The 22,998-nt window shown below is 46.6% G+C and overlaps 2 protein-coding genes across 24 annotated transcripts in view; both read left to right on the top strand.

The window, feature by feature from the left end:
* Window positions 1-4,589, top strand: part of PIP5K1A (phosphatidylinositol-4-phosphate 5-kinase type 1 alpha) — a 51,663-nt gene extending 47,074 nt beyond the window's left edge. For 10 of the 20 annotated variants that reach the window (XM_063651090.1, XM_063651089.1, XM_054474024.2 and 7 more), the window contains one exon: window positions 1,972-2,119. In XM_063651090.1, coding sequence (XP_063507160.1) covers window positions 1,972-2,110 — 139 coding nt within the window. In that variant the 3' untranslated portion in view covers window positions 2,111-2,119. The other 10 variants (XM_063651140.1, XM_054474030.2, XM_063651136.1 and 7 more) reach the window with 3 other exon arrangements.
* A 4,129-nt stretch (window positions 4,590-8,718) lies between these two features.
* PSMD4 (proteasome 26S subunit ubiquitin receptor, non-ATPase 4) lies at window positions 8,719-21,479 on the top strand. Of its 4 annotated transcripts, none has more exons than XM_054474033.2 (10): window positions 8,719-8,874; window positions 16,166-16,306; window positions 17,923-18,037; window positions 18,848-18,934; window positions 19,181-19,249; window positions 19,409-19,624; window positions 20,016-20,124; window positions 20,320-20,451; window positions 20,532-20,599; window positions 21,192-21,479. In XM_054474033.2, exons 1-10 carry the CDS (start codon window positions 8,849-8,851, stop codon window positions 21,360-21,362), a joined length of 1,134 nt encoding a protein of 377 aa, XP_054330008.1. In that variant the 5' UTR covers window positions 8,719-8,848; the 3' UTR covers window positions 21,363-21,479. The 4 variants fall into 4 exon arrangements, with proteins under 4 accessions (XP_054330008.1, XP_054330007.1, XP_054330056.1 ...); XM_054474032.2 differs by having other exon boundaries at window positions 8,789-8,874; window positions 20,016-20,133; XM_054474081.2 differs by lacking the exon at window positions 16,166-16,306 and having other exon boundaries at window positions 8,807-8,874; window positions 20,016-20,133.
* Window positions 21,480-22,998: the final 1,519 nt, after the last annotated feature.

Genomic DNA, 22,998 nt, shown 5'->3' with positions numbered 1-22,998 from the left:
TATTCAATGAGGGGTCCTGGAACCAGTCCCCCACAGATACTGAGGGATGACTATACTCTGAACCAATACCTTTTGTTTTTCTGAGGTCTTAATAAAATGTTTCACAGTCATATGTTTGCCTTCATCTTTAGACCACATTTTCTTGGCAGTGCCCTGGAGCTTATCCTTGCTCAAAAGCCTTTTTTTTTTTTTTTTTTTTGGTAGAGATGATGTCTCATTGTGTTAACCAGGCTGGTCTTAAACAATCCTCCTCCCTCTGCCTCCTAAAGTGAGCCACCGTATGTGGCCTGCCATTTCTTAATTTTAGCATCGTTTGCTCTCTGGAGAGGCTTGGAATTTTCAAAACTTACCAAGTTCTGGCATTTTTGTTTAATGGTCCTTCCCATAATTTCTTTCTCTTCTTCTATATTTTATTATAAGCATCAAGAGAAAACCAGGTGGCACCTTCAGGACTTTGCTTGGAAATCTCCTTAGCTAGATTGTCCAATTCATTAGGCACATATTCTACTTTTCACATAATCACAAATCACATTGTTGCTAAACTTTGTTCTGCTGCCTTACTAGGATCTCCTTTCCTTCAGTTTCCAATAAAATTTTTCTCACTGTAAGCCCTCACTGGTAACCCCCTTTAAGTCCAAAATTCTATAAACAGCATATTCAGGACACTACCTTTTCACTAAAATGCTCCTCCAAGCCACCCCCAATGTTTTGTTTTGTTTTTGTTTTTTGAGATGGAGTCTCACTGTGTTGCCCAGGCTGGAGTGCAGTGGCACTATCTTGGTTCATTGCAGCTTCCGCTTCCCAGGTTCAAGCGATTCTCCTACCTCAGTCTCCCGAGGAGCTGGGATTACAAGCGTGCACCATCATGCCTGGCTAATTTTTGTATTTTTGGTAGAGACGGGGTTTTGCCATGTTGCTCAGGCTGGTCTTGAACTCCTGGCCTCAGATGATCTGCCTGCCTCAGGCTCCCAAAGTGCTGGGATTACAGGCATGAGCCACTGCATCGGGCCACCACCCCCAAATTTTAGATTTTTGTTACAGCAGCACCTCAATTCCAGGTACAAAAATCTGTATTATCTATTATTGTGTAACAAATTACCCCCAAACTTAGCTGTTGAAGACAAACATTTGTTATCTCATTCCGGGTGTGGTGGCTCACACCTGTAATCCTGGCACTTTGGGAGGCCGAGGAGGGCAGATCACTTGAGGCCAGGAGTTCGAGACCAGCCTGGCCAACATGGTGAAACGCCGTCTGTACTAAAAATAGAAAAATTAGCCAGGTGTGGTGATTTGTGCCTATAATCCCAGGTACTCAGGAGGCCAAGGTGAGAGAATTGCTTGAACCCAGGAGGCAGAGGTTGCAGTGAGCCAAGATAGTGCCACTGCACTTCAGCCTGGGCAACAGAGCGAGATCCGTCTCAAAAAGAAAACAAAAATTTGTTATCCCCGTTTCTGTACCTTAGCTGGATGCCTTTGGCTCGGGTTCTCTCTGGAGATTACAGTCAAGCTATTAGTCCAAAAGCTTATCTGAGGGAAGATCAGCGTCTCAGCTCACTTATATGGTTGTTGGCAGTATTTGGTTCCTTGTCACATCGCCCTATCCATAGCCAGCTCATAGCATAGGAGTTGGCTTTCCTCAGAGCAGGCAAGCAGGGGCTAGAGCATGAGTCCAAGAAGCAACTATGGTATTTTTGTAATCTAATCTCAGAATTGACATTCCATCTCCTGTGCTGCATTCTGTTCATGAGAAGAGAATCACTAAGTGCAGCCCACACTTGAGAGAGAATTACACAATGGCATGGATCTCAGGAGGGAGGGATTATTGGGGGCAATCTTAGAGGGTACCTACCACACCTGGAAATTGATTCTGAAGTGAAAATTAGAGAAGCAGTATGAGATTTAAAAGGAGAGTCCTTTGTTGTTGTCTTCTAATTCTTTTTCTCTCTGCTTCCATTTTTTTTCTCCTGTTAGTACAACCTTGGAAAAGCTTGAAGTTGCAGAGTCAGAGTTCACCCATGTGAGTGTCTGGGATGTGTGGGAGGTGAACGTTTTGCAAGGTATAAAGAGGATCACTGATGGCCTGGAGCAGGAAGTTAATTGGCAAGATTAGAGGATCTGGGTACCTCCTAAATCTTGTTTTTTATTTTTTTATTTTTTTTTAATTTTGTATGTATGTATGTATTTATTTATTTATTTATTTTTGAGATGGAGTCTCAACTCTGTTGCCCAGACTGGAGTGCAGTGGTGCAATCTCGGCTCACCTGCAACCTCTGCCTCCTGGGTTCAAGCAATTCTCCTGCCTCAGCCTCCGGAGTAGCTGGGACTACAGGTGCGTGCCACCACGCCTGGCTAATTTTTGTATTTTTTAGTAGGTGCAGGGTTTCATCATATTGGACAGGCTGGTCTCGAACTCCTGACGTCATGATCTGCCCACCTTGGCCTCTCAAAGTGCTGGGATTACAGGCGTGAGCCGTTGCACCCAGCCATCATGTTTGTTTTTTTGAGATGGAGTCTCGCCCTGTTACCCAGGCTGGAGTGCAGTGGCGCGATCTTGGCTCACTGCAAGCTATGCCTCCCAGGTTCACGCCATTCTTCTGCCTCAGCCCCTTGAGTAGCTGGGACTACAGGCACCCACCACCACGCCTGGCTAATTTTTTGTATTTTTAGTAGAGCAGGGTTTCACCGTGTTAACCAGGATGGCCTCGATCTCCTGACCTCGTGATCCACCTGCCTGATCCTCCCAAACTGCTGGGATTACAGGTGTCAGCCACCGCGCCCAGCCGCCATCTTGTTTTTTAAAAAATATTTTTGGTACCTCATACTTGGAGTCTGAGGCTGAAATAGAAACTTCTTAACACTTGAATTCCATTCCTGCTTAATGTCGTACTCCATATCCTTAACTTTACACTCTCCCTTTTCAGTAAGCTCAAAGCCTCAGAAGACCTGGAACAAGATTCTGCCATCTCTGTGATCCCAAGATGTCAGCCCTTGCCCCCCAGCAATGCTGAATTTTCTTCTACTTGGTCATCAAAAAAGGAGTGTAATAGAAGCGAGGGGAGCTGCTCCTCCATCTTCTTCCTAAAGAAGAACCTCCTCTCCTTCCCCTTCCTCATGAATGGGCATTAGTGCCTCAGAGAGTTGAGGACCGCAGCATCCCCTCCACTCCAGAGTTGGGTGGTACGGATTTTCAACTGGCTAACCCTTGGCCTCCACAATTGAATTTTTTTCAGACCCCCATTCTTCATGCTGGAAATGGGATTGCTGGACTTGGCAGCTTTCTTTCCCCTCGTCTTTGACCAGGAACTGGACTCTTAATTTCCTCAGGACAGACTAGCTGGCACATTATCCCCACCTTAGTTCTTTCTCTCTGATCCCTGGAAGAATACTCCTGTAATCTTTGTAAAGGTTTTTGGGGGATAAGGGTGTTTAACCACCTCCCAGCTTTCTTCTTTTTTTTTTTTTTTCCTGAAAAAAGGAAAAAGCGCACAGCACACAATTTCAAGCCATTTTCAGATCAGAACTCCAGAAGTGTTGAGAAGATGCCTATTCGTAGGGTTCCCTCAGAAGAGCCATGGTGTTTGTGAAGAGAAGTGATTGCTCTGCCAAAAGCAGCTCCTCTTTACACTCCTCCTCTCTTGATGAATTTCTTAAGGCTGAAGGAATGAAGAGAGTGGGACATGGGGTAATCTTTATCCCTTTTATTAAAACAGGAGGCAGCCATGGGCTGGGAGATCATAGCCCTTCCTAGGCACAATCCTGTTCACTGCCAGGCTGTGATAATTATTACTATTTTGCAATTTGAAATATATTCTGGTTGTTTTTCTAAATGTGAAGACTTGCCAAATGAATTTTAGATCATTCTCCAAAGGAGATTTTTTTGCTCTTCTCGTCTTTTCCAACAGTGTTCTCCTGTTTGTGGAGCTAAGGTAAAGAGGGGACACTTCTGTCTGTTTAACAGGCAGTCCATATCTATGAGGCCAGCAAATATTTTCTTAAACTCATGGGGAGACAGCAGATTCTTGCCTTGGTGAGGTCATTGCTGTGCCATATGTCCTACCCCCCTGTCTTCATGCAGGGAAGTTGGAAATGGGGGCTACATATGCCCTCTCCTCCCCTTCTACAAGAGTTGTGGTTTTCCATCTGATCCTTCCACTCTTGTCAGGGGAAGAAGGGGGCCTGGTATCTCAGGCAGATTGTTGAATTCCTGTTCTATCCCTTCTCTATCACACCCTGCCTTGATAATATGTTAGCCCATACCCCCAAATAACTGTCTATATTAGACACCCCCAGCCAGTTTCTGGCTGCCTGTCTTTGCTGCCATGTTTTTTACAAGAAGGAAAGAATTCTTGCTATTTTTTTTTCATAATTTACTATTTATGATGTATTTAAGTGTTTTATTAAGGACAGAGTTCTGTTAGGGGTGGGAGGGAATATTTGAGGGAGGGCTGGGTCTTAGGGAAAGGAATGGAGAATCAACATTTTTATTAAGTGTTACTATTTGCCTCTACTTTGTATTGTTCAGAAATGGCAAATACAATATAAAAGTGATATATGGTTTTAATGTAATAAACTTTAATCAGTTATTTAGACCTCTTATTTTTTCTGATTCTTTTTCATATACCATCCGCTCACCCTCCTACTCCACCACCCAGGCTCAGTTTTGTTCATGTTGCCCTAAACAAAGGCTGCATACTTTCCAGCTTGCAACACTCCAGCTTCACTCTTAAGGCTTTATGTCCTTATATCCTCTTCCTCAGCAACCCCATTATCTTCACAAGGAAAAGCAGTGAATGAATATGAGGGGAATTACTGTAGGTCTCTTGCCTAGGTTGCAACCCAATTTAACAGGGATTTGAGGTTCAAAACTCACTTTACTCAGTTAAGAGGAAAGGAGAGGGACAGTGGGAAAAGTAAGTGTGAGGTTAGCTGGCCCTAGTGATTCCCTCCCTTTCGTTCTCTTGACCTGGCCCTAGGGTGTCACTCTTAGATCATAGAGATTGCTTTCTTTAGCTGTTTTCTTCTGTGAGGTTGAGCTAAGGCTCCTTTACTTTGGTAGGAAGCTAGACAAAAAAGTAGGGGCGGGCCAGGCACGGTGGCTCACGCTCGTAATCTCAGCACTTTGGGATGACGAGGCGAGCAGATCATCTGAGGTTGGGAGTTTGACCAACATGGAGAAAACCTGTCTTTACTAAAAATACAAAAAATTAGCTGGGCGTGGTGGGTGCATGCCTGTAATCCCAGCTACTCGGGTTGCTGAGGCAAGACAATCGCTTGAATCTGAGAGGCAGAGGTTGCGGTGAGCCAAGATCGAGCCATTGCACTCCAGCCTGGGCAACAAGAGTGACAAGAGTGAAACTCCTTCTCAAAAAAAAAAAAAAAAAAAAAAAAAAAAATTAGCCAGGCATGGTGGCGGACACCTGTAATCCCAGCTACTCGGGAGACTGAGACAGGAGAATCGCTTGAACCCAGGAGGCAGAGGTTGCAGTGAGCTGAAATTGCACCATTCATTGCACTCCACCCTGGCAACAGAGTGACACTCCATCTAAAAAAAAAAAAAAAAAAAGAAAAAGCAAATACTTGGATTGGAAGAGGAATGGGGGATTCTCAAAGTTTCTTTTCTTTTTTTTTGAGACAGATTTCACCATGTTGGCCAGGCTGGTCTCAAACTCCTGGCCTCAAGTGATCCGCCCACCTCGGCCTCCCAAAGTGCTGGGATTACAGGCATGAGCCACTGCACTCAGGCCAGATTCTCAAAGTTTTGAATTTGATTTTCCCACAGCCCTAGCCAGTCCTCCTTTTGTCTGGATAAGGAGAAAACATTTTTTCCCTAATAGGAATTGGACGTTAACATGTTTTAGGCATAAATGTTCTGCATCCCTGACCTTGTCACTCAGTGTACTCACAACTACTGAGTGGGTGGTGTAGATAATCCTCTTATGATCAGAGGGTCCCTCTAGCGGTGAGCAGCGACTAGTGCTTATTCTCTAGCTATATGCTCTAATTTATAGTCAGATACAAGTAGGGTCTATTAGTGTAAAACTTCTAACTAAAAGAGAAATTAAAATCATAGGATAATAAAGTTGGAAATCGTCATCTGGTCTGATATTTTACTCTTAAGCATGTCAATCTCAGCTATTCTGAAAAGTATTCAGAGATGAAGTCTCACTCATTCTTTATTAGTTTTGTTTTTTTTTTCTTTTTTTGAGACGGAGTTTCACTCTTGTCGCCCAGGCTGGAGTACAATAGCACGATCTCAGCACACTGCAACCTTTTCCTCCCGGATTCAAGTGATTCTGCTGCCTCAGCCTCCAGAGTAGCTGGGACTATAGGCACCCGCCACAACGCCCGGCTAAATTTTTGTATTTTTAGTAGGATGGGATTTCACCATGTTGGCCAAGATGTTCTCGATCTCCTGAACTTGTGATCTGTCCGCCTCAGCCTCCCAAAGTGCTGGGATTGCCCAGCCTTGGTTTTCTTTTTAAATCTTGCTCTGGCACCCAGAGCAATCCCAGCTCACTGCAGCCTTGACTTTCTGGGCTCAGGCGACTTTCCTACCTCAATCTCTCAAGTAGCTGGGACTACAGGCTCACACTATCACAATCAGCTAATTTTTGTATTTTTTTGTAGCGACGGGGGTATCCAGACTGGTCTCGAACTCCCGACCTCAAGTAATCTGCCCACCTCGGCCTCTCAAAGTGCTGGGATTACAGGCGTGAGCCACTGTGCCCAGCTGGCCTTTTTTTTTCATTATGGAAATTTCCAAACCAAAAGTAGAGTATCATGGTGAACCACTAGGCACACATAACCCAGCTTTAATAATTATCAACATAAATAAGACCAGTGTGGCCAGGTGCAGTGGCTCAAGCCTGTAATCCTAGTTTTCGGAGGCTGAGATGGGAGGCCAGGAGTTAGAGGTTGCAGTGAGCTATGTATGATTGCACCACTGCACTCCAGCCCAGTGAGACCTTGTCTCTTTTGTTTTATTTTGAGACCCTGTCTCAAAAAACAAAACAATTTGTTTCTTCCAAAGGATTAAGTTAAATCCCAAACTTCATATACTTTTTTTTATCTATGAATACAACATATAACCCTTAATAAAGACTACTTTTATAATGGTGATAACTTTAACACTATTATGCCTAAAAAAAATTGCTTAATATCAAATATCCAGCTGATGTGATGGCTCACACCTGTAATCCCAATACTTTGAGACTTTTTTTTTTTTTTTTTTTTCAGAGATGGGGTCTGGCTATGTTGCCTACACTGGTCTCAAACTCATGAGTTCAAGCCATCCTCGCACATCAAAAAATTAAAAACAAATTAGCTGGGCTTGGTGGCATGCACCTATAGCCCCAGCTACTCAGGAAGCTGAGGCAGGAGGATCGCTTGAACCCGGGAGGTGGAGATTGCAGTGAGCCGAGATCAGGCCACTGCACTCCAATGTGGGCGACAGAGTGACACCCTGTCTCAAACAATAAAACTTTGTAGAGACGGAGTCTGGCTGTGTTGTCCAGGCTGGTCTCAAACTCCTAGCCTGAGTTGATCCTCCTGCCTGGGCCTCCCAAAACTCTGGGATTGTAAAACCTAAGCCATTGCATCAGGCCTTGAATGTAATTTTTGATTAACCAAAACGGTTTAGTGGTTTGTTCTTTGGCAGATTAGTTAATATAATTGAGTTGTCAAATCTTTTCTGGGCTCTGTACTGGGCTTAGGGAATGGTAAAGATTAAGACACGTTGCCGGCCGGGTGTGGTGGCTCACACCTGTAATCTCAGCACTTTGGGAAGCTGAGGCGGGTGGATCATCTGAGGTCAGGAGATCGAGACCAGCCTGGCCAACGTGGTGAAACCGCGTCTCTACTAAAAATACAAAATTAGCCGGGCATGGTGGCATGCCCCTATAGTCCTAGCTACCTGGGAGGCTGAGGCAGGAGAATCCATGGAACCCAGGAGGCAGAGGTTGCAGTGAGCCTAGATCTAGCCACTCCACTGTAGCCTGGGTGTCAGAGCGAGACTCCTCCGTCTCAAAAAAAAAAAAGAAAAAGAAAAAGGAAAAAAAAAAGCACGTTGCCTACCCTTAGTTAAATGGGGGAGGAGATAAATATACAAATAAATTCAATTCAAGGGTATAAGGGCTTGTTGAATTAAAATTCTACAGGGAACTGAGGGCTGTAGAAAGTCATTGGCGATCCCGACACTTTTTTTTTTCTTTTTTTGAGACGGAATCTCACTCTGTCGCCCAGGCTGGAGTGCAGTGGTGCGATCTCGGCTCACTGCAATCTCTGCCTCCCGGGTTCAAGTAATTCTCCTGCCGCAGCCTCCCGAGTAGCTGGGACTACAGGCGTGCGCCACCAGGCCCAGCTAATTTTTTTGTATTTTTAGTAGAGACAGGGTTTCACCATCCTGGCCAGGCTGGTCTCGAACTCCTGACCTCGTGATCCGCCCGCCTTGACCTCCCAAAGTGCTGGGATAACAGCAGTGAGCCACCGCGCTCAGCCGATCCCGACACTTTTTTAAAATGACGAAGCTGGAATCGACACAGCACTTTCAAAGGTTCCTCCATACCTCCCCTGAGATCCGGCCAGCGGGAAACCCCAACTGAGAACTGCAATGGCAGGGAAAGTGGAGGCTAGATCCTGTTTTTTGTGTTAACCGTTGATTCCCTCCAACTACGCCCAAGACGCCCATTTGTTTGGCGGCGCCTACAACTCCCAGAACGCAACGTGGAGGACGGAGGCGGAAGCAGCTGGCCAAGCTGAGGTCTGTGATTGGTGAAGAGCGACGGGCCAATTGGAGGAGTTGTTGTTAGGCCGTCCCGGAGATCCTGTCGGGAGGGAGGAAGGTGGCAAGATGGTGTTGGAAAGCACTATGGTGTGGTGAGGAGCTACCTCGGGGCAGGAGGGGCAGAGCTGGGTCCCGGGCGCGTGTAGCGCCAAGGCAGGGAGGGCCTGGGGTGGGGGCCGGGGGCTCATGGGCGAGAGGCGGCCCTGGGCCCGGAGGTAAGGAGCCCGCTGGACTCCCTGAGTCATCCCGGGGCCCTGGAGTGGCGGATAGTCCCGGGTTACCCCTGTTACCCCCAGGGGGACGGTCATTGACTGGTCAATCCTGCTGCCTTTCTCTGTTCTAGCGCCGTCTTCTCTAGAGCAGCCCGGGTCTGTCTTTAGCCACAGTTCTGCTTTTCGGACTCATCGTAATAGTTTTCTGCCCTCCTTTCTTCGCAAAATAACGTCTATTAGGAAAATAGATTATTAATCCCTCTCCCCATTCCCTCGTCTCTAACTTCATTACCTTTCCCTGTATCATCTTCAAAGGTACCATTTACAGATTGTTTTTTTATGTATCAGTCATTTTGTTTATCTCACTTAAACCTCACAACCACACCTGAAGGTAAGTTATCTCTCCATTTTACGGTTCAGGATACCGAGTCTCAGCGATTTTAAGTGATTTGTCCAAAATCATACAGCTAGTTAAGTGGTGGAGTCAAGATTTAAACCCAGGGCTGTCTGACACAAAGGCTTCATCCGGAGAGGTAGCTCTCTTCGTCAGTCTCAGGCTTGGGCTGAGTACCTATTACGAGTCACATTAGAAGAGGAGGACATAAATTTTTGCAGGATTTCAAGAGTTCCTTCTAAGTGTAATCATTGAATGTAATACAGAATAGTTGACGAACACAAATCACCAATTGGGTGAAACAGACACCTATGAGATTTCTTCTTTTTATTTTCGGGGGGGAGCATAGCGTTGCCAGATAACATACAGGATGCCCAGTGAAATTTGAATTTCAGATAAACGATGAATAATTTTTTTTTGAGACAGTCTCGCTCTGTCTCCCGGACTGGAGTGCAGTGGCCCAATCCGGCTCACTGCAGCCTCCGCCTCCCTGGTTCAAGTGATTCTCAATGATTGAACTAATTTACACTTGCACCAACAGTATAACAGTGTTCTCTTTTCTCGCAACCTTGCCAGCATCTGTTATTTTTTTATTTTTTAGTAATAGCCATTCTGACTGGTGTTAGGTGGTATCTCATTGTGGTTTTGATTTATTTGCATTTCTCTAATGATCAGTGATATTGAGGTTTTTTTCATATGCTTGTTGGCCATATGTATGTCGTCTTTTGAAAAGTGTCTGGCTGGGGCAGTGGCTCAGGCCTGTAATCCCAGCACTTTGGAAGGCCGAAGTGGGTGTATCACCTGAGGTCAGGAGTTACTGACCAGCCTGGCCAACATGGTGAAACCCCATCTCTACTAAAAATACAAAAATTAGCCAGGCGTGGTGGTGGACGCTTACTCCGGAGGCTGAGGTGGGAGAATCGTTTGAGCCCGGGAGGTGGAGGTTGCAGTGAGCCGAGATGGCGCCACTGCACTCTAGCCTGGGCGACAGAGTGAGACTCCCTCTCGAAAAAAAAAATAATAAAATAAATAAATAAATAAAAATAAAGTATCTGATGTCTGTTCATGTCCTTTGCCCACTTTTTTTTTTTTTTTCTCTTTGAGAAGGAGTTTTGCTCTTGTTGCCTAGGTTGGAGTACAGTGGCACCGTCTCAGCTCACTGCAACCTCCGCCTCCCTGATTCAAGTGATTCTCCTGCCTCAGCCTCCTGAGTAACTGGGATTACAGGTGCCCGCCACCACGCCCAGCTTTTTTGTATTTTTGGTAGAGACGGGGTTTCATCGTGTTGGCCAGGCTGGTCTCAAACTCCTGAGCTCAGGTAATCCACCTGCCTCAGCCTCCCAAAGTGCAGGGATTACAGGCGTTGAGCCACCATGCCTGGCTCCTTTGCCCATTTTTTTTTTCGCTCTTATTGCCCAGGCTGGAGTGCAATGGCACAATCTCAGCTCACCGCAACCTTTGGCTCACCGCAACATCCGTCTCCCGTGTTCAAGCAATTCTCCTGCCTCAGCCTCCTTAGTAGCTGGGATTACAGGCATGCACCACCACGCCCAGCTAATTTTGTGTTTTTAGTAGAGACCGGATTTCTCCATGTCCGTCAGGCTGGTCTCGAACTCCCAACTTCAGGTGATCCGCCCGCCTCAGCCTCCCAAAGTGCTGGCATTATAGGCGTGAGCCACTGTGCCCAGCCTGTCTTCCAGGATTTTTGTAGTTTTGGGTTTTACATCGTCTTTAATCCATCTTCAGTTAATTTTTGTGTATGGTATAAGAAAGGGGTCCAGCTTCAATTTTCTGCATATGGCTAGCCAGTATCCCCAGTTATTGAACAGGGACTCTTTTTCCTCACTGCTTGTTTTGTCAGCTTTGTCAAAGAGCAGATGGTCATAGGTGTGCGGCCTTATTTCTAGACTCTCTATTCTGTCCCATTGATTTCTGTGCCTGTTTTGTACCCGTGCCGTGCAGTTTTGGTTATTGTAGCCCTAAGTAATAGTTTGAAGTTGGGTAAAGTTGCCTCCAGCTTTGTTCTTTTAGCTTAGGATTGCTTTGGCTTTTCTGGCTCTTTGTTGGTTCCATATGAATTTTCAAATAGTTTTTTCTAGTTCTTTGAAGAATGTCCTTGGTAGTTTGATAGGAGTAGCATTGAATCTGTAAATTGCTTTGGGAAGAATGGCCAATTTTAATTAATTAATTTATTTATTTATGAGACCAAGTCTTGCTCTGTCTCCCAGGCTGGAGTGCAGTGGTGTGATCTTGGCTCATTGCAACCTCCGCCTCTCAGGTTCAAGTGATTATTGTGCCTCAGCCTTCCAAGTAGCTGGGATTCCAGGCACCTGCCACCATACCTGGCTTTTTTTTTTTTTTTGTATTTTTAGTAAAGATGGGGTTTGGCCATGTGACCAGCCTGGTCTTGAACTCCTGGCCTCAAGTGATCTGCCCACCTCAGCCTCCCAAAGTGCTGGAATTACAGGTGTGAGCCACCATGCTCGGCAGTATGGCCATTTTAATGATATTGATTCTTCCTATTCATGAACATGGGATGTTTTTCCACTTGTTTGTATCTTCTTTGATTTATTTGAGCAGTATTTTGTAATTCTCATTGTAGAGCTCTTTCATCTCCCTGGTTAGTTGTATTCCTAGGTTTGTTTGTTTGTGTGTTTTTTTTTTTTTGAGACGGAGTCTCGCTCTTGTTGCCCAGGCTGGAGTGCAATGGCGCCATCTCAACTCACTGCAACCTCCACCTACCAGGTTCAAGCGATTCTCCTGTCTCAGCCTCCCGAGTAGCTGGGATTACAGGTGCATGCCACCACGCCTGGGTAATTTTTTTCTGTATTTTTAGTAGAGATGAGGTTTCATCATATTGGTCAGGCTGGTCTCGAACACCTGACCTCAGGTGATCCGCTGGCCTCAGCCTCCCAAAGTGCTGAGATTACAGGCATGAGCCACAACGCCCAGCCAAAGTATTTTATTCTTTTTGTGGCAGTATGCACATAGTTCTTGGCCCTATGTAGTGCATCATGGGGAACCTGCTGTTGATGTGACTGCCTTGCACATGTGCCATTGTATTACCCTTTTTGAGTGTTTTTTTTTTTTTTGGGAGACAGGGTCTCATTCTGTCACCCAGGCTGGAGTGCAGTGGTGTGATCTTGGCTCACTGCAGCCTCGACCTCATGGGCTCAAGTGATCCTCCTGCCTCAGCCTCCTGAATAGCTAGGACTACAGGCACATACCACCATGCCCAGCTATTTTTTGTATTTTTTGTAGAGATGGGGTTTTGTCATATTGATTAGGCTGGTCTCGAACTCTTGGGCTCAAGAGAGCCTCCCTCCTTGGCCTCCCTAAGTGCTGGGATTACAGGCATGAACCATCACACCCAGCCTGTATTCTCTTTTAAAATAAAGGTTTTGGCAGTAATCCCAGCTACTTAGGAGGCCGAGGCAGGAGAAGGGGTTAAGCCCAGGAGTTTGAGGTTACAGTGAGCTATGATTTCATCACTGGCCTCCAGCGTGGGTGACAGAGCAAGATCCTGTCTCAAAAAAATATGTGAAATGGCCAGGTGTGGTGGCTCACACCTGTAATCCCAGCACTTTGAGAGGCTGAGGTGGGTGGATCATCGGAGGTCAGGAGCTTAAGACCAACCTGGCCAACATGGTGAAAACCCCGTCTCTACTAAAAATACAAAAATTAGCCGGCATGGTGGTGCACGCCTGTGGTCCCAGCTACCCGGGAGGCTGAAGTGGGAAGATCTTTTGAGCCTGGGAGGTTGAGGCTACAGTGAGCTGTGACTGCACTTGAACCTGTGCCTGCGCTTGAACCTGTGCCTGAATACTACCCTAGACAGGTTGAGTATTCCCTATCTGAAATGGCTAGGACCAGAAGTGTTTCAGATTTTGGATTTTTGTCAGATTTTGGAATATTTACATTATACTTAACCAGCGGAGTATCCCTAATCTGGAAGTCTGAAGTGCTCCAGTGATAATTTTCTTTGAACATCATGTCAGCACTCAAAAACTTTCTGATTTGGGGCATTTCGGATCTCAAGAGTTTCTGATTAAGTGTACTCAACCTGTATTCCCTTTTCTAGTAATACTTGTTTTCCAGTACCTTCTTAATTACCTCTCTTTACCATTTTTGGTTTATTGCCAAACAAAGCATACTAAAGAAAAAAAATTGCCCCAAGCTCACATTTTGCTTGCCAATAGAAATGAGATGTCTTGGCTAGGTGCTGTGGCTCACACCTGTAATCCCAGCACTTTGAGAGGCCAAGGCAGGAGGACTGCATGAGTCTAGGAGTTTGTGACTAGCCTGGGCAACAAAGTGAGACTCCATCTCTATAAAATAAAAAATAAATTAAAAATGTGTTTTTTTTGGTAGAGTTTGGGTCTTCCTGTGTTGCCCAGGCTGTTCTCCAACTCCTGGGCTCAAGCGATTCTCCCTTCTCGGCCTCCCAAAGTGCTGAGATTACAGACATGAGCTACCATGCCCAGCCTAAAAAATAGATAAAATTCTAAAAAGAAGAAATAAGGGCCAAGTGTGGTGGCTCATGCCTGTAATCCCAGCACTTTGGTAGGTTGAGGTGGGTGGATCACCTGAGGTTGAGGGTTGGGAGTTTGAGACCAACCTGACCAACATGGAGAAACCCCGTCTCTACTAAAAATACAAAATTAGCCGGGTATGGTGGTGCACGCCTGTTATCCCAGCTACTTAGGAGGCTGAGGGAGGAGAATTGCTTGAACCTGGGAGGCGGAGGTTGTGGTGAGCCGAGATTGAGCCATTGCACTCCAGCCTGGGCAACAAGAGCAAAACTCTGTCTCAAAAAAAATAAAAAAAGGAAGAAATGAGGTATCTCATCTAAGGCAATGCTTCCGTCCGTTAGCACAGGTAGAACCTTAACTATTAGAGCTCTCAGGGACCTCAGAGGTCATCAGGAATTGATCCTTATAGGAGCTTATATAACTGCATCACTTACCTGCCTTCTTTTGGTCTTTGGGAAACTCAAGATTATATTTCACATTAGCTGGATACTTTTAGATCATGAAAAGTTGCAGGGATCTAAGAGGTGAGACTTCAGATCCACAAAACCTCATTTTTACCGTTCAGTTCAGCTGTCGAAGCTCTTAAGCATTTAATGACATGACTGCATTGTACTTTCCTGCACTCAGTGCTGCCAAGTGTGTGTTATTTTATAGACCTCTTTTTTTTGAGGCAGTGGCACGATCTCGGCTCAGTGCAGCCTCCACCTCTTGGGTTCAAGTGATTCTCCTGCCTCAGCCACCCGAGTAGCTGGGATTACAGGTGCCTGCCACCACCCCTGGCTAACTTTTATATTTTTTAGTAGAAATGGGGTTTCACCATGTTTGCCAGGCTGGTCTCAAACTCCTGAGCTCAAGTGATCTGCCCGCCTCGGCCCCCCAAAGTGCTGGGATTACAGGTGTGAGCCACCATGCCTGGCCCTATTTTATAGTTCTTTTTTTTTTTTTTTTTTTTTGACGGAGTCTCACTCTGTCGCCCAGGCTGGAGTGCAGTGGCATGATCTCGACTCACTGCAACCTCGGCCTCCCGGGTTCAAGCAATTCTCCTGCCTCAGCCTCCTGAGTAGCTGGGACTACAAGTGTGCACAACCATGCCTGGCTAATTATTGTATTTTTATAGTAGAGACGGAGTTTCACGATGTTAGCCAACACTGGTCTCTAACTCCTGACTTCAGTTGATACACCCGCCTCCACCTCCCAAAGTGCTGGGATTGCAGGCATAAGCCACTGTGCCCAGCCTATTTTATAGATTTTTTTTTCTTTTTCTTTTTTTTTTTGAGACGAAGTTTTGCTCTTGTTGCCCAGGCTGGAGTACAATGGTGTGATCACCGCAACCTCCGCCTCCTGGGTTCAGGCGATTCTCCTGCCTCAGCCTCCCGAGTAGCTGGGATTACAGGCATGTGCCACCACGCCCAGCTAATTTTCTACTTTTAGTAGAGACGGAGTTTCTCCATGTTGGTCAGGCTGGTCTTGAACTCCTGACCTCAGGTGATCCGCCTGCCTCGGCCTCCCAAAATGCTGGGATTACAGACGTGAGCCACCGCACCCAGCTATAGATATTTTTAAGTTACCTTCTTCATTTCCTATATTTGGATTACTGCCATTTAATGGCAGACTTAGAGTATTTATCCATGACAAAGCTTAGTAGCACTTAAGTGCAGCTTATAAGAAGGTGCTGTGGTTCATCAGTAGATCACCACCTTTGGTGCTCATCAGAATCATTTTGTAAGGATTTAAAAATTTTTTCGGCTGGGTACCAGGTGGCTCACACCTGTTATCCCAGCACTTGGGGAGGTGGAGACAGGAGGATCTCTTGAGCTCAGAAGTTCAAGATCAGCTTGGGCAACATAGCTAGACCCCTGTCTCTACAAAAAAAATTTGAAAGGTAGCTGCATGGTGGCTTGCACCTATAGTCCCAGCTACTTGGGAGGCTGAGGTGAGAGGATCACTTGAGCCCAGGAGGTAGAAGCTGCAGAGAGCCATTAGTGCACCACTCTACTCCAGCCTGAGTGACAGAGCAAGACCCTGTCTCAAAAAAAAAAACACAAAAAAAATTCCTCATTGGTTATTCTGAGTCAATAGATGTGGGCTAAGGCTTGATCATCTGTATATTTAAAAAAGAAAAAAAGCTACAGGTGACTCTATGAAGACTGAGAGCTGCTGCCATAGGGGGCCTCTGGAACTGGAGAGAAGGTTTTGGAAAACTTCTACATTTCTTCTCTCTTGTCCTTCAACCCTAATCTGACAGTGTGGACAACAGTGAGTATATGCGGAATGGAGACTTCTTACCCACCCGGCTGCAGGCCCAGCAGGATGCTGTCAACATAGTTTGTCATTCAAAGACCCGCAGCAACCCTGAGAACAACGTGGGCCTTATCACACTGGCTAAGTATGGGGGACAGAGGAGGAGGGGACTCAGTAGGTGGGTGGTTGTTACATGCTACTCTTCTTTAGATTCCATGAGGCTGCTTTTGCCCATCACCTTCCTAGACTGCCTTCTGCACTACTTAGTGTAAATGTCAATAGCAACTTGTTTTTTGTATTAACCTGAATTTAATACAGTACGGAAGCTAAATCTCCTGGGGTGAAATTTCTGTTTCTTTTTATTGTTTGTTGGGCAGGGCTAGGGTACGGGGTGAAATTTCATAATATATTTTAAAGTCAGTGAAAAGTGATTTTGGGCTGGGCATAGTGGCTCATGTCTGTAATCCCAAGAGTTTGAGACCACCCTGGGCAACAGGGCAACCCCGTCTCTACTAAAAATACAAAAATTAGCCAGGCATGGTGGTGGGTACCTGTAATACCAGCTACTCAGGAGGCTGAGGCAGGAGAATCGCTTGAACCTGGGAGGCTGAGGTTGCAGTGAGCCAAGATCACACCACTGCACACCAGCTTGGGCGACAGAATGAGACTCCATCTCAAAAAAAAAAGAAAAAGAAAAGTAATTTTTGGATCAGAGCCCCTGGGTATATGTCACTCATCCTTTTACCCTAAAGTGTTTTGTTTTAGGAACTGATAATTCTTAAATGAGTAGCCTCCCACTCCAGTGTACATACTGTTAGCTGGGAAAATGGGTCTGGAGGTGGAGAAGACAGGAGAGATACAAATTAGCATCGTTATTTTGGTGGATTCTCAGGGCCCTGTGAGCCTTTAAAAGGAGTTAGGGGAAAACATTTGGAAGCAGAGGGCAGGTTTCTTACAAAGCCAACCACTTAATTATTTCTGTGCTTGGTTTCCATTAAATACTAGATGTTTGATTAAGAAGAATAGAGGCCAAGCACGGTGGCTCACGCCTGTAATCCCTGCATTCTGGGAGGCCAAGGCAGATGGATCACTTGAGGTCAGGATTTCGAGACCAGCCTGACCAACATGGCAAAACGCTGTCTCTACTAAAAATACAAAAATTAGCCAGGCGTGGTGGTGCACATCTGTAATCCCAGCTACTCAGGAGGCTGATGCACGAGAATTACTTGAACCCGGGAGGCGGAGGTTGCAGTGAGCTGAGATTCGCCACTGCATGCCAGCCTGGGTGACAGAGTGAGACTCTGTCTCAAAAAATAAAATGAAGAATAGAGATTACAGTTAGAATAGAAATAATGGTTATTATCCAGGTCTCTAAAGAAAAGTCAGACACAGGCCAGGCACGGTGGCTCACACCTGTAATCTCAGCACTTTGGAAGGCCAAGATGGGCAGATCACGAGGTCAGGAGATCGAGACCATCATGGCTAACACAGTGAAACCCTGTCTCTACTAAAAAAAATACAAACAATTAGCCGGGCGTGGTAGTGGGCGCCTGTAGTCCCAGCTACTTGGGAGTCTGAGGCAGGAGAATGGCGTGAACCCGGGAGGCGGAGCTTGCAGTGAGCCGAGATCGCGCCACACACTCCAGCCTGGGTGACAGAGCGAGACTCCGTCTCAAAAAAAATAAATAAATAAAAGTCAGACACAGTTTAGAGGTACTTGTGCTGACCTGAACTCACTGAAATGCTTTTCCTACATCCCAGTGACTGTGAAGTGCTGACCACACTCACCCCAGACACTGGCCGTATCCTGTCCAAGCTACATACTGTCCAACCCAAGGGCAAGATCACCTTCTGCACGGGCATCCGCGTGGCCCATGTGAGTCCTACTGGGTTCCCTGGACCTTTCCTCCCTGCTCTGAGGTCCTGCGTCCATGATACTCATTTCTCCCCTGGAATCCTGAGCTAGGACCAGAGCAAGAGAAAGCTAACTTGAAGTAGAAAGGATATGGGGGATGAATCCCAGGGTAGTTGAGGGTTGTGAAGGGAAAAATCCCTAGAATTGAGAATTAAGGCCGGGCGTGGTAGCTCATGCCTGTAATCCCATCACTTTGGGAGGCCAAGGGAGGAGGATTGCTGAAGGCCAGCAGTTGAAGACCAGTCTGGGCACATAGTGAGACCCTGTTTCTCTTAAAAAAAAAAAAAAAAAAAAAAAATGCTGGGTGCGGTGGCTCATACCTGTAATCCCAGCACTTTGGGAGGCTAAGACAGGCGGATCACCTGAGGTCACGAGTTCGAGACCAGTCTGGCCAATGTGGTGAAACCCCATCTCTACTGAAAATATAAAAATTAGCCAGTACTAGGGAGGCTGAGGCAGGATAATCGCTGGAACCTGGAAGGTGGAGGTTTCAGTGAGCTGAGATCGCAGCACTGCACTCCAGACTGGGCGACAGAGCGAGACTCCATCTCAAAAAAAAAAAAAAAAAAAAGAGAATTAACCGCCCTTCTTTATGTACAGAGAGTCATAGCAAAAAGGGAGGAGTTGGGGGTGTTAAATCTTGTGTGAGCGTGATGGTAGATGGTGTACTTCAGGTACAAAGAAACTGTAAGAAAAAGGGAACCGAGTGACAGAGGAAAGAGCTGAGTGATTCCTCTGGTTGACTCTGAGAACTTCCTCTCCCTTTACAAGCTGGCTCTGAAGCACCGACAAGGCAAGAATCACAAGATGCGCATCATTGCCTTTGTGGGAAGCCCAGTGGAGGACAATGAAAAGGATGTGAGTCCAAGTGGCAGCTGGGGAATGTGGGGAGCCCGTGTTTGGGACTGAGGTCTTTCAGCCCTCAGGAGAACCTGGCAGAGGCATCAGGCTCATCACTTTGGGGAAAGGTGAATGTGGAGAATTCAGTGATTCTGTTGGAGGACCTTGGGGAGGTCAATAGATTTCTGTATGCTTTTATGCGGCGGGTCCTTTCCCACCTCGAGTATGGAACAGATTTCTTGATTTTTCTCCCCTTCTTCCCAGCTGGTGAAACTGGCTAAACGCCTCAAGAAGGAGAAAGTAAATGTTGACATTATCAATTTTGGGGAAGAGGTGAGTAAGGACTGATTGGAGGGCATTGACTTAATTTGGTCATAAACAGAATGGTCCTTAACCCTGAGGAGTGCGGGCACTGTGGCAGAGTAGTGCAGAAATGGCAAAGAACAGGGAGCAAGGCCTGAAGGAGGGTGTCATGTGTTCTTTCCTCCCCAGGAGGTGAACACAGAAAAGCTGACAGCCTTTGTAAACACGTTGAATGGCAAAGATGGAACCGGTTCTCATCTGGTGACAGTGCCTCCTGGGCCCAGTTTGGCTGATGCTCTCATCAGTTCTCCGATTTTGGCTGGTGAAGGTGGTGCCATGCTGGGTCTTGGTGCCAGTGACTTTGAATTTGGAGTAGATCCCAGTGCTGATCCTGAGCTGGCCTTGGTGAGCAAATGTTGACCCCAGGTAGAGTCCAAAGGTCCTTCTTTGTTCTCTTCTGGCACACACATCACAGAGCTTCTATCAAGCTGGACAGTCCTAGACACTACCAATCACTCATTTTCCAAGACCTCCTTTTGTCCCCTCTTCCCTATAATTCTGTCTGATCTCTAGGGGCACCAGTGTCAGACGCTTTCTTGTTCACTTCTGATGAAAACCGAGGCTTCTCCCAAGTCCTTACTTTTTAATCCCGTACCACTGCTTATCCCTCCAGCTTCTCTGTGTGATAAACCAGAAGCTGCCCCTTTATGTTCCTTTCCCACACCCCAACTGACTTACCCAGCTCCCTGTAGGAGTGAGGGCAGGGGAGCCCTGATTATGCCCTGCCCTTCACCAGGCCCTTCGTGTATCTATGGAAGAGCAGCGGCAGCGGCAGGAGGAGGAGGCCCGGCGGGCAGCTGCAGCTTCTGCTGCTGAGGCCGGGATTGCTACGACTGGGACTGAAGGTGAAAGAGGTGGAATCTGAAGTCCTGGGACTGCGGGATGCTAAACATTGAAAGCTGGGTGTAGGCACTGCAGGGAGAGTGTGGAGGTCTGACAGGGTAGGAATATGTGGGAGGGCTGGGCTAGGAATGGCTTTGGAGGCTGGCCTGTGTGGATATGGCACCGATTCTACCCTGCTCCTCTTTTCTTTTTCCCAGACTCAGACGATGCCCTGCTGAAGATGACCATCAGCCAGCAAGAGTTTGGCCGCACTGGGCTTCCTGACCTGAGCAGTATGACTGAGGAGGAGCAGATTGCTTATGCCATGCAGATGTCCCTGCAGGGAGCAGGTGAGCCAGAGCCTGGGTGGTGCCTAGGCAGAGGTTGGGGTGAGGAAGTGTAACTGAACAGACTGACCTCTCTTCCTCAGAGTTTGGCCAGGCGGAATCAGCAGACATTGATGCCAGCTCAGCCATGGACACATCTGAGCCAGCCAAGGTGAGACCCAACCCTGCCCCCATCAGGTCTAAAGTCCTTGAATTTAGATCCTCATCCCTCTGGGGCTGGGAGCATTTCTACCATAGCTAAGTCCTTTGAGGAGCAGAGGGAAACACATGGATATGCATTTCTTACATGTAAACCTTGCTAAGGTAGCAATGCTAATGGTCAGAGTTGGAGAAATGTCCTCTTGTTCTGTAATTTTCCTTCCTTGCTGGTGGGAGCAGCCTGGGCAGTTCTCTAGGATGTCTTCCCAGGAGGGAGAAAAGAGGGTCTGGGAAAAAGAAAAAGGAGAACTAGGTGTCTTGAGAGCAGGAAACCTCAATGTGATGGCATCTGTTTTTCTCCTCAGAGCTCAATTAACAGAGTTCTCAGCAGGCCCCTCCTCTATTTGGTTAGTAATAACTGTTTGCATTCATGCTGTATAAAGGATTTTGCTGACTTGTCCTTTCCTTACCTCGGCCAGAGGTGCCCAGATCCCCACGCAGTCAGAAGGCAGGGGGGCTCTGGCAGCAGCATGCTCCTGTCCTTAACACCTGCTTACTTCCTGCCACTCCATACCCTCCCTTGAGCTCACACTGCCTGTTTGCAGGAGGAGGATGATTACGACGTGATGCAGGACCCCGAGTTCCTTCAGAGTGTCCTAGAGAACCTCCCAGGTGTGGATCCCAACAATGAAGCCATTCGAAATGCTATGGGCTCCCTGGCCTCCCAGGCCACCAAGGACAGCAAGAAGGACAAGAAGGAGGAAGACAAGAAGTGAGACTGGAGGGAAAGGGTGGCTGAGCCTGCTCAGGGGACTGCATGGGAAGCACGGAATATAGGATTAGATGTGTGTTATCTGTAACCATTACAGCCTAAATAAAGCTTGGCAACTTTTTTTCCTTTTTTGCTTCAAATATTGATGGTTTTGAGTGTGAGAGAGGGGAGGAGCCCCTGGCCTGAAGGAGAGCCTTCCTTGTTGAGTTCTCCATGTCTCTGTTTCCACCTGTCTGGGCCTCCTAACGTGCTGGGATTACAGGCCCAGGAGCCGTGTTTCCATTTCTAATGAGCGAAGACCTTATTTAAACCACCTTCTTGCCAATAACTTTTACTCTACACTCACACAGCTGAACCCCAAGCATGGAATGGTACTCAACCTTTTCAATTTTTTCATGTGGACTTCTAAGGTTCAGCAAGTTTAGGTTATTTGGCCAAGGATATTTAGCTAATGAAGAGGCAGAACCAGGATCAAATCCAAACTTGTCTCAGACCTGTCTCACCAGGAGTTGAGTCACCACCAAACAGTAGTTTCCCATTGGTCAGCTGCCTTCAGTGACCCTGGTCAGCCCTGCAAGTCAGTTCCTTGTAGCAACTACTATGCCTTCCTCTACTCCCCCATCACTCTCAACAGAAGCCTGACATCTTTACAGAGAGTCAAGGCCATGAGGCAGGAAGCTCTGGCTCCCTCCCTCCTGCCAGCACCTCCCTGCATCAGTTATGCTGTCTCCCGAATCTCTGCTGTCCTAAACACCCTGCTGGCGTTTTCCTCTCAGTGTACACGCATCAAATCCACTCTACAAGTAACCTTACCTTGAGACTTTATATTGTACTGTTTAAATATTATTTTACAAGGAACATCTATTCCCTTTATAATTCTTTTTTAAAGTTTTTTTTTTTCGGCCAGGTGTGGTGGCTCACACCTGTAATCCCAGCACTTTGGGAGGCCGAGGTGGGCAGATCACAAGGTCAGAAGTTTGAGACCAGCCTGACCAATATGGTGAAACCCCATCTCTACTAAAAATACAAAAAAAATTAGCCGGGTGTGGTGGTGCACGCCTGTAATCCCAGCTACTCAGGAGGCTGAGGCAGGAGAATTGCTTGAACCTGGGAGGCGGAGGTTGCAGTGAGCTGAGATCGTGCCACTGCATTCCAGCCTGGGTGACAGAGGGAGACTCTCAAAAAAATAAATAAATAAATAAAATAAGATATATATTTTTATTTATTTTAAACAAAGTCTGTGCTCTGTCACCCAGGCTGGGGTGCAGTAGTGTGATCATAGCTCACTGTAGCCCCAACCTCCTAGCCTAAAGGATCCTCCTGCCTCAGCCTCCTGCATAGCTGGGACTAAGGCACACACTACCACGCCCAGCTAATTTTTTTTTTTTTTTTTTTTGAGATGGAGTCTCACTCTGTCACACAGGCTGGAGTGCAGTGGCGCTGTCTTGGCTCACTGCAACCTCTTCCTTCCAGGCTCAAGCAATTCTTATGCCTCAGCCTCCTAAGTAGCTGGGACTATAGGTATGTACCACCATGCCTGGCTAATTTTTAATTTTTTTTTATAGATAGGGGGTCTATGTTTCCCAGGCTGGTCTTGAACTCCTGGGCTCACGTGATCCTCCCACCTTGGCCTCCCAAAG

Source organism: Pongo pygmaeus, chromosome 1 (assembly GCF_028885625.2).
Source record: "Pongo pygmaeus isolate AG05252 chromosome 1, NHGRI_mPonPyg2-v2.0_pri, whole genome shotgun sequence".
NCBI lineage: Eukaryota > Metazoa > Chordata > Mammalia > Primates > Hominidae > Pongo > Pongo pygmaeus.
The sequence above is the reverse complement of the archived record's forward strand: the minus strand, read 5'-3'. Positions and strand labels throughout refer to the sequence as shown.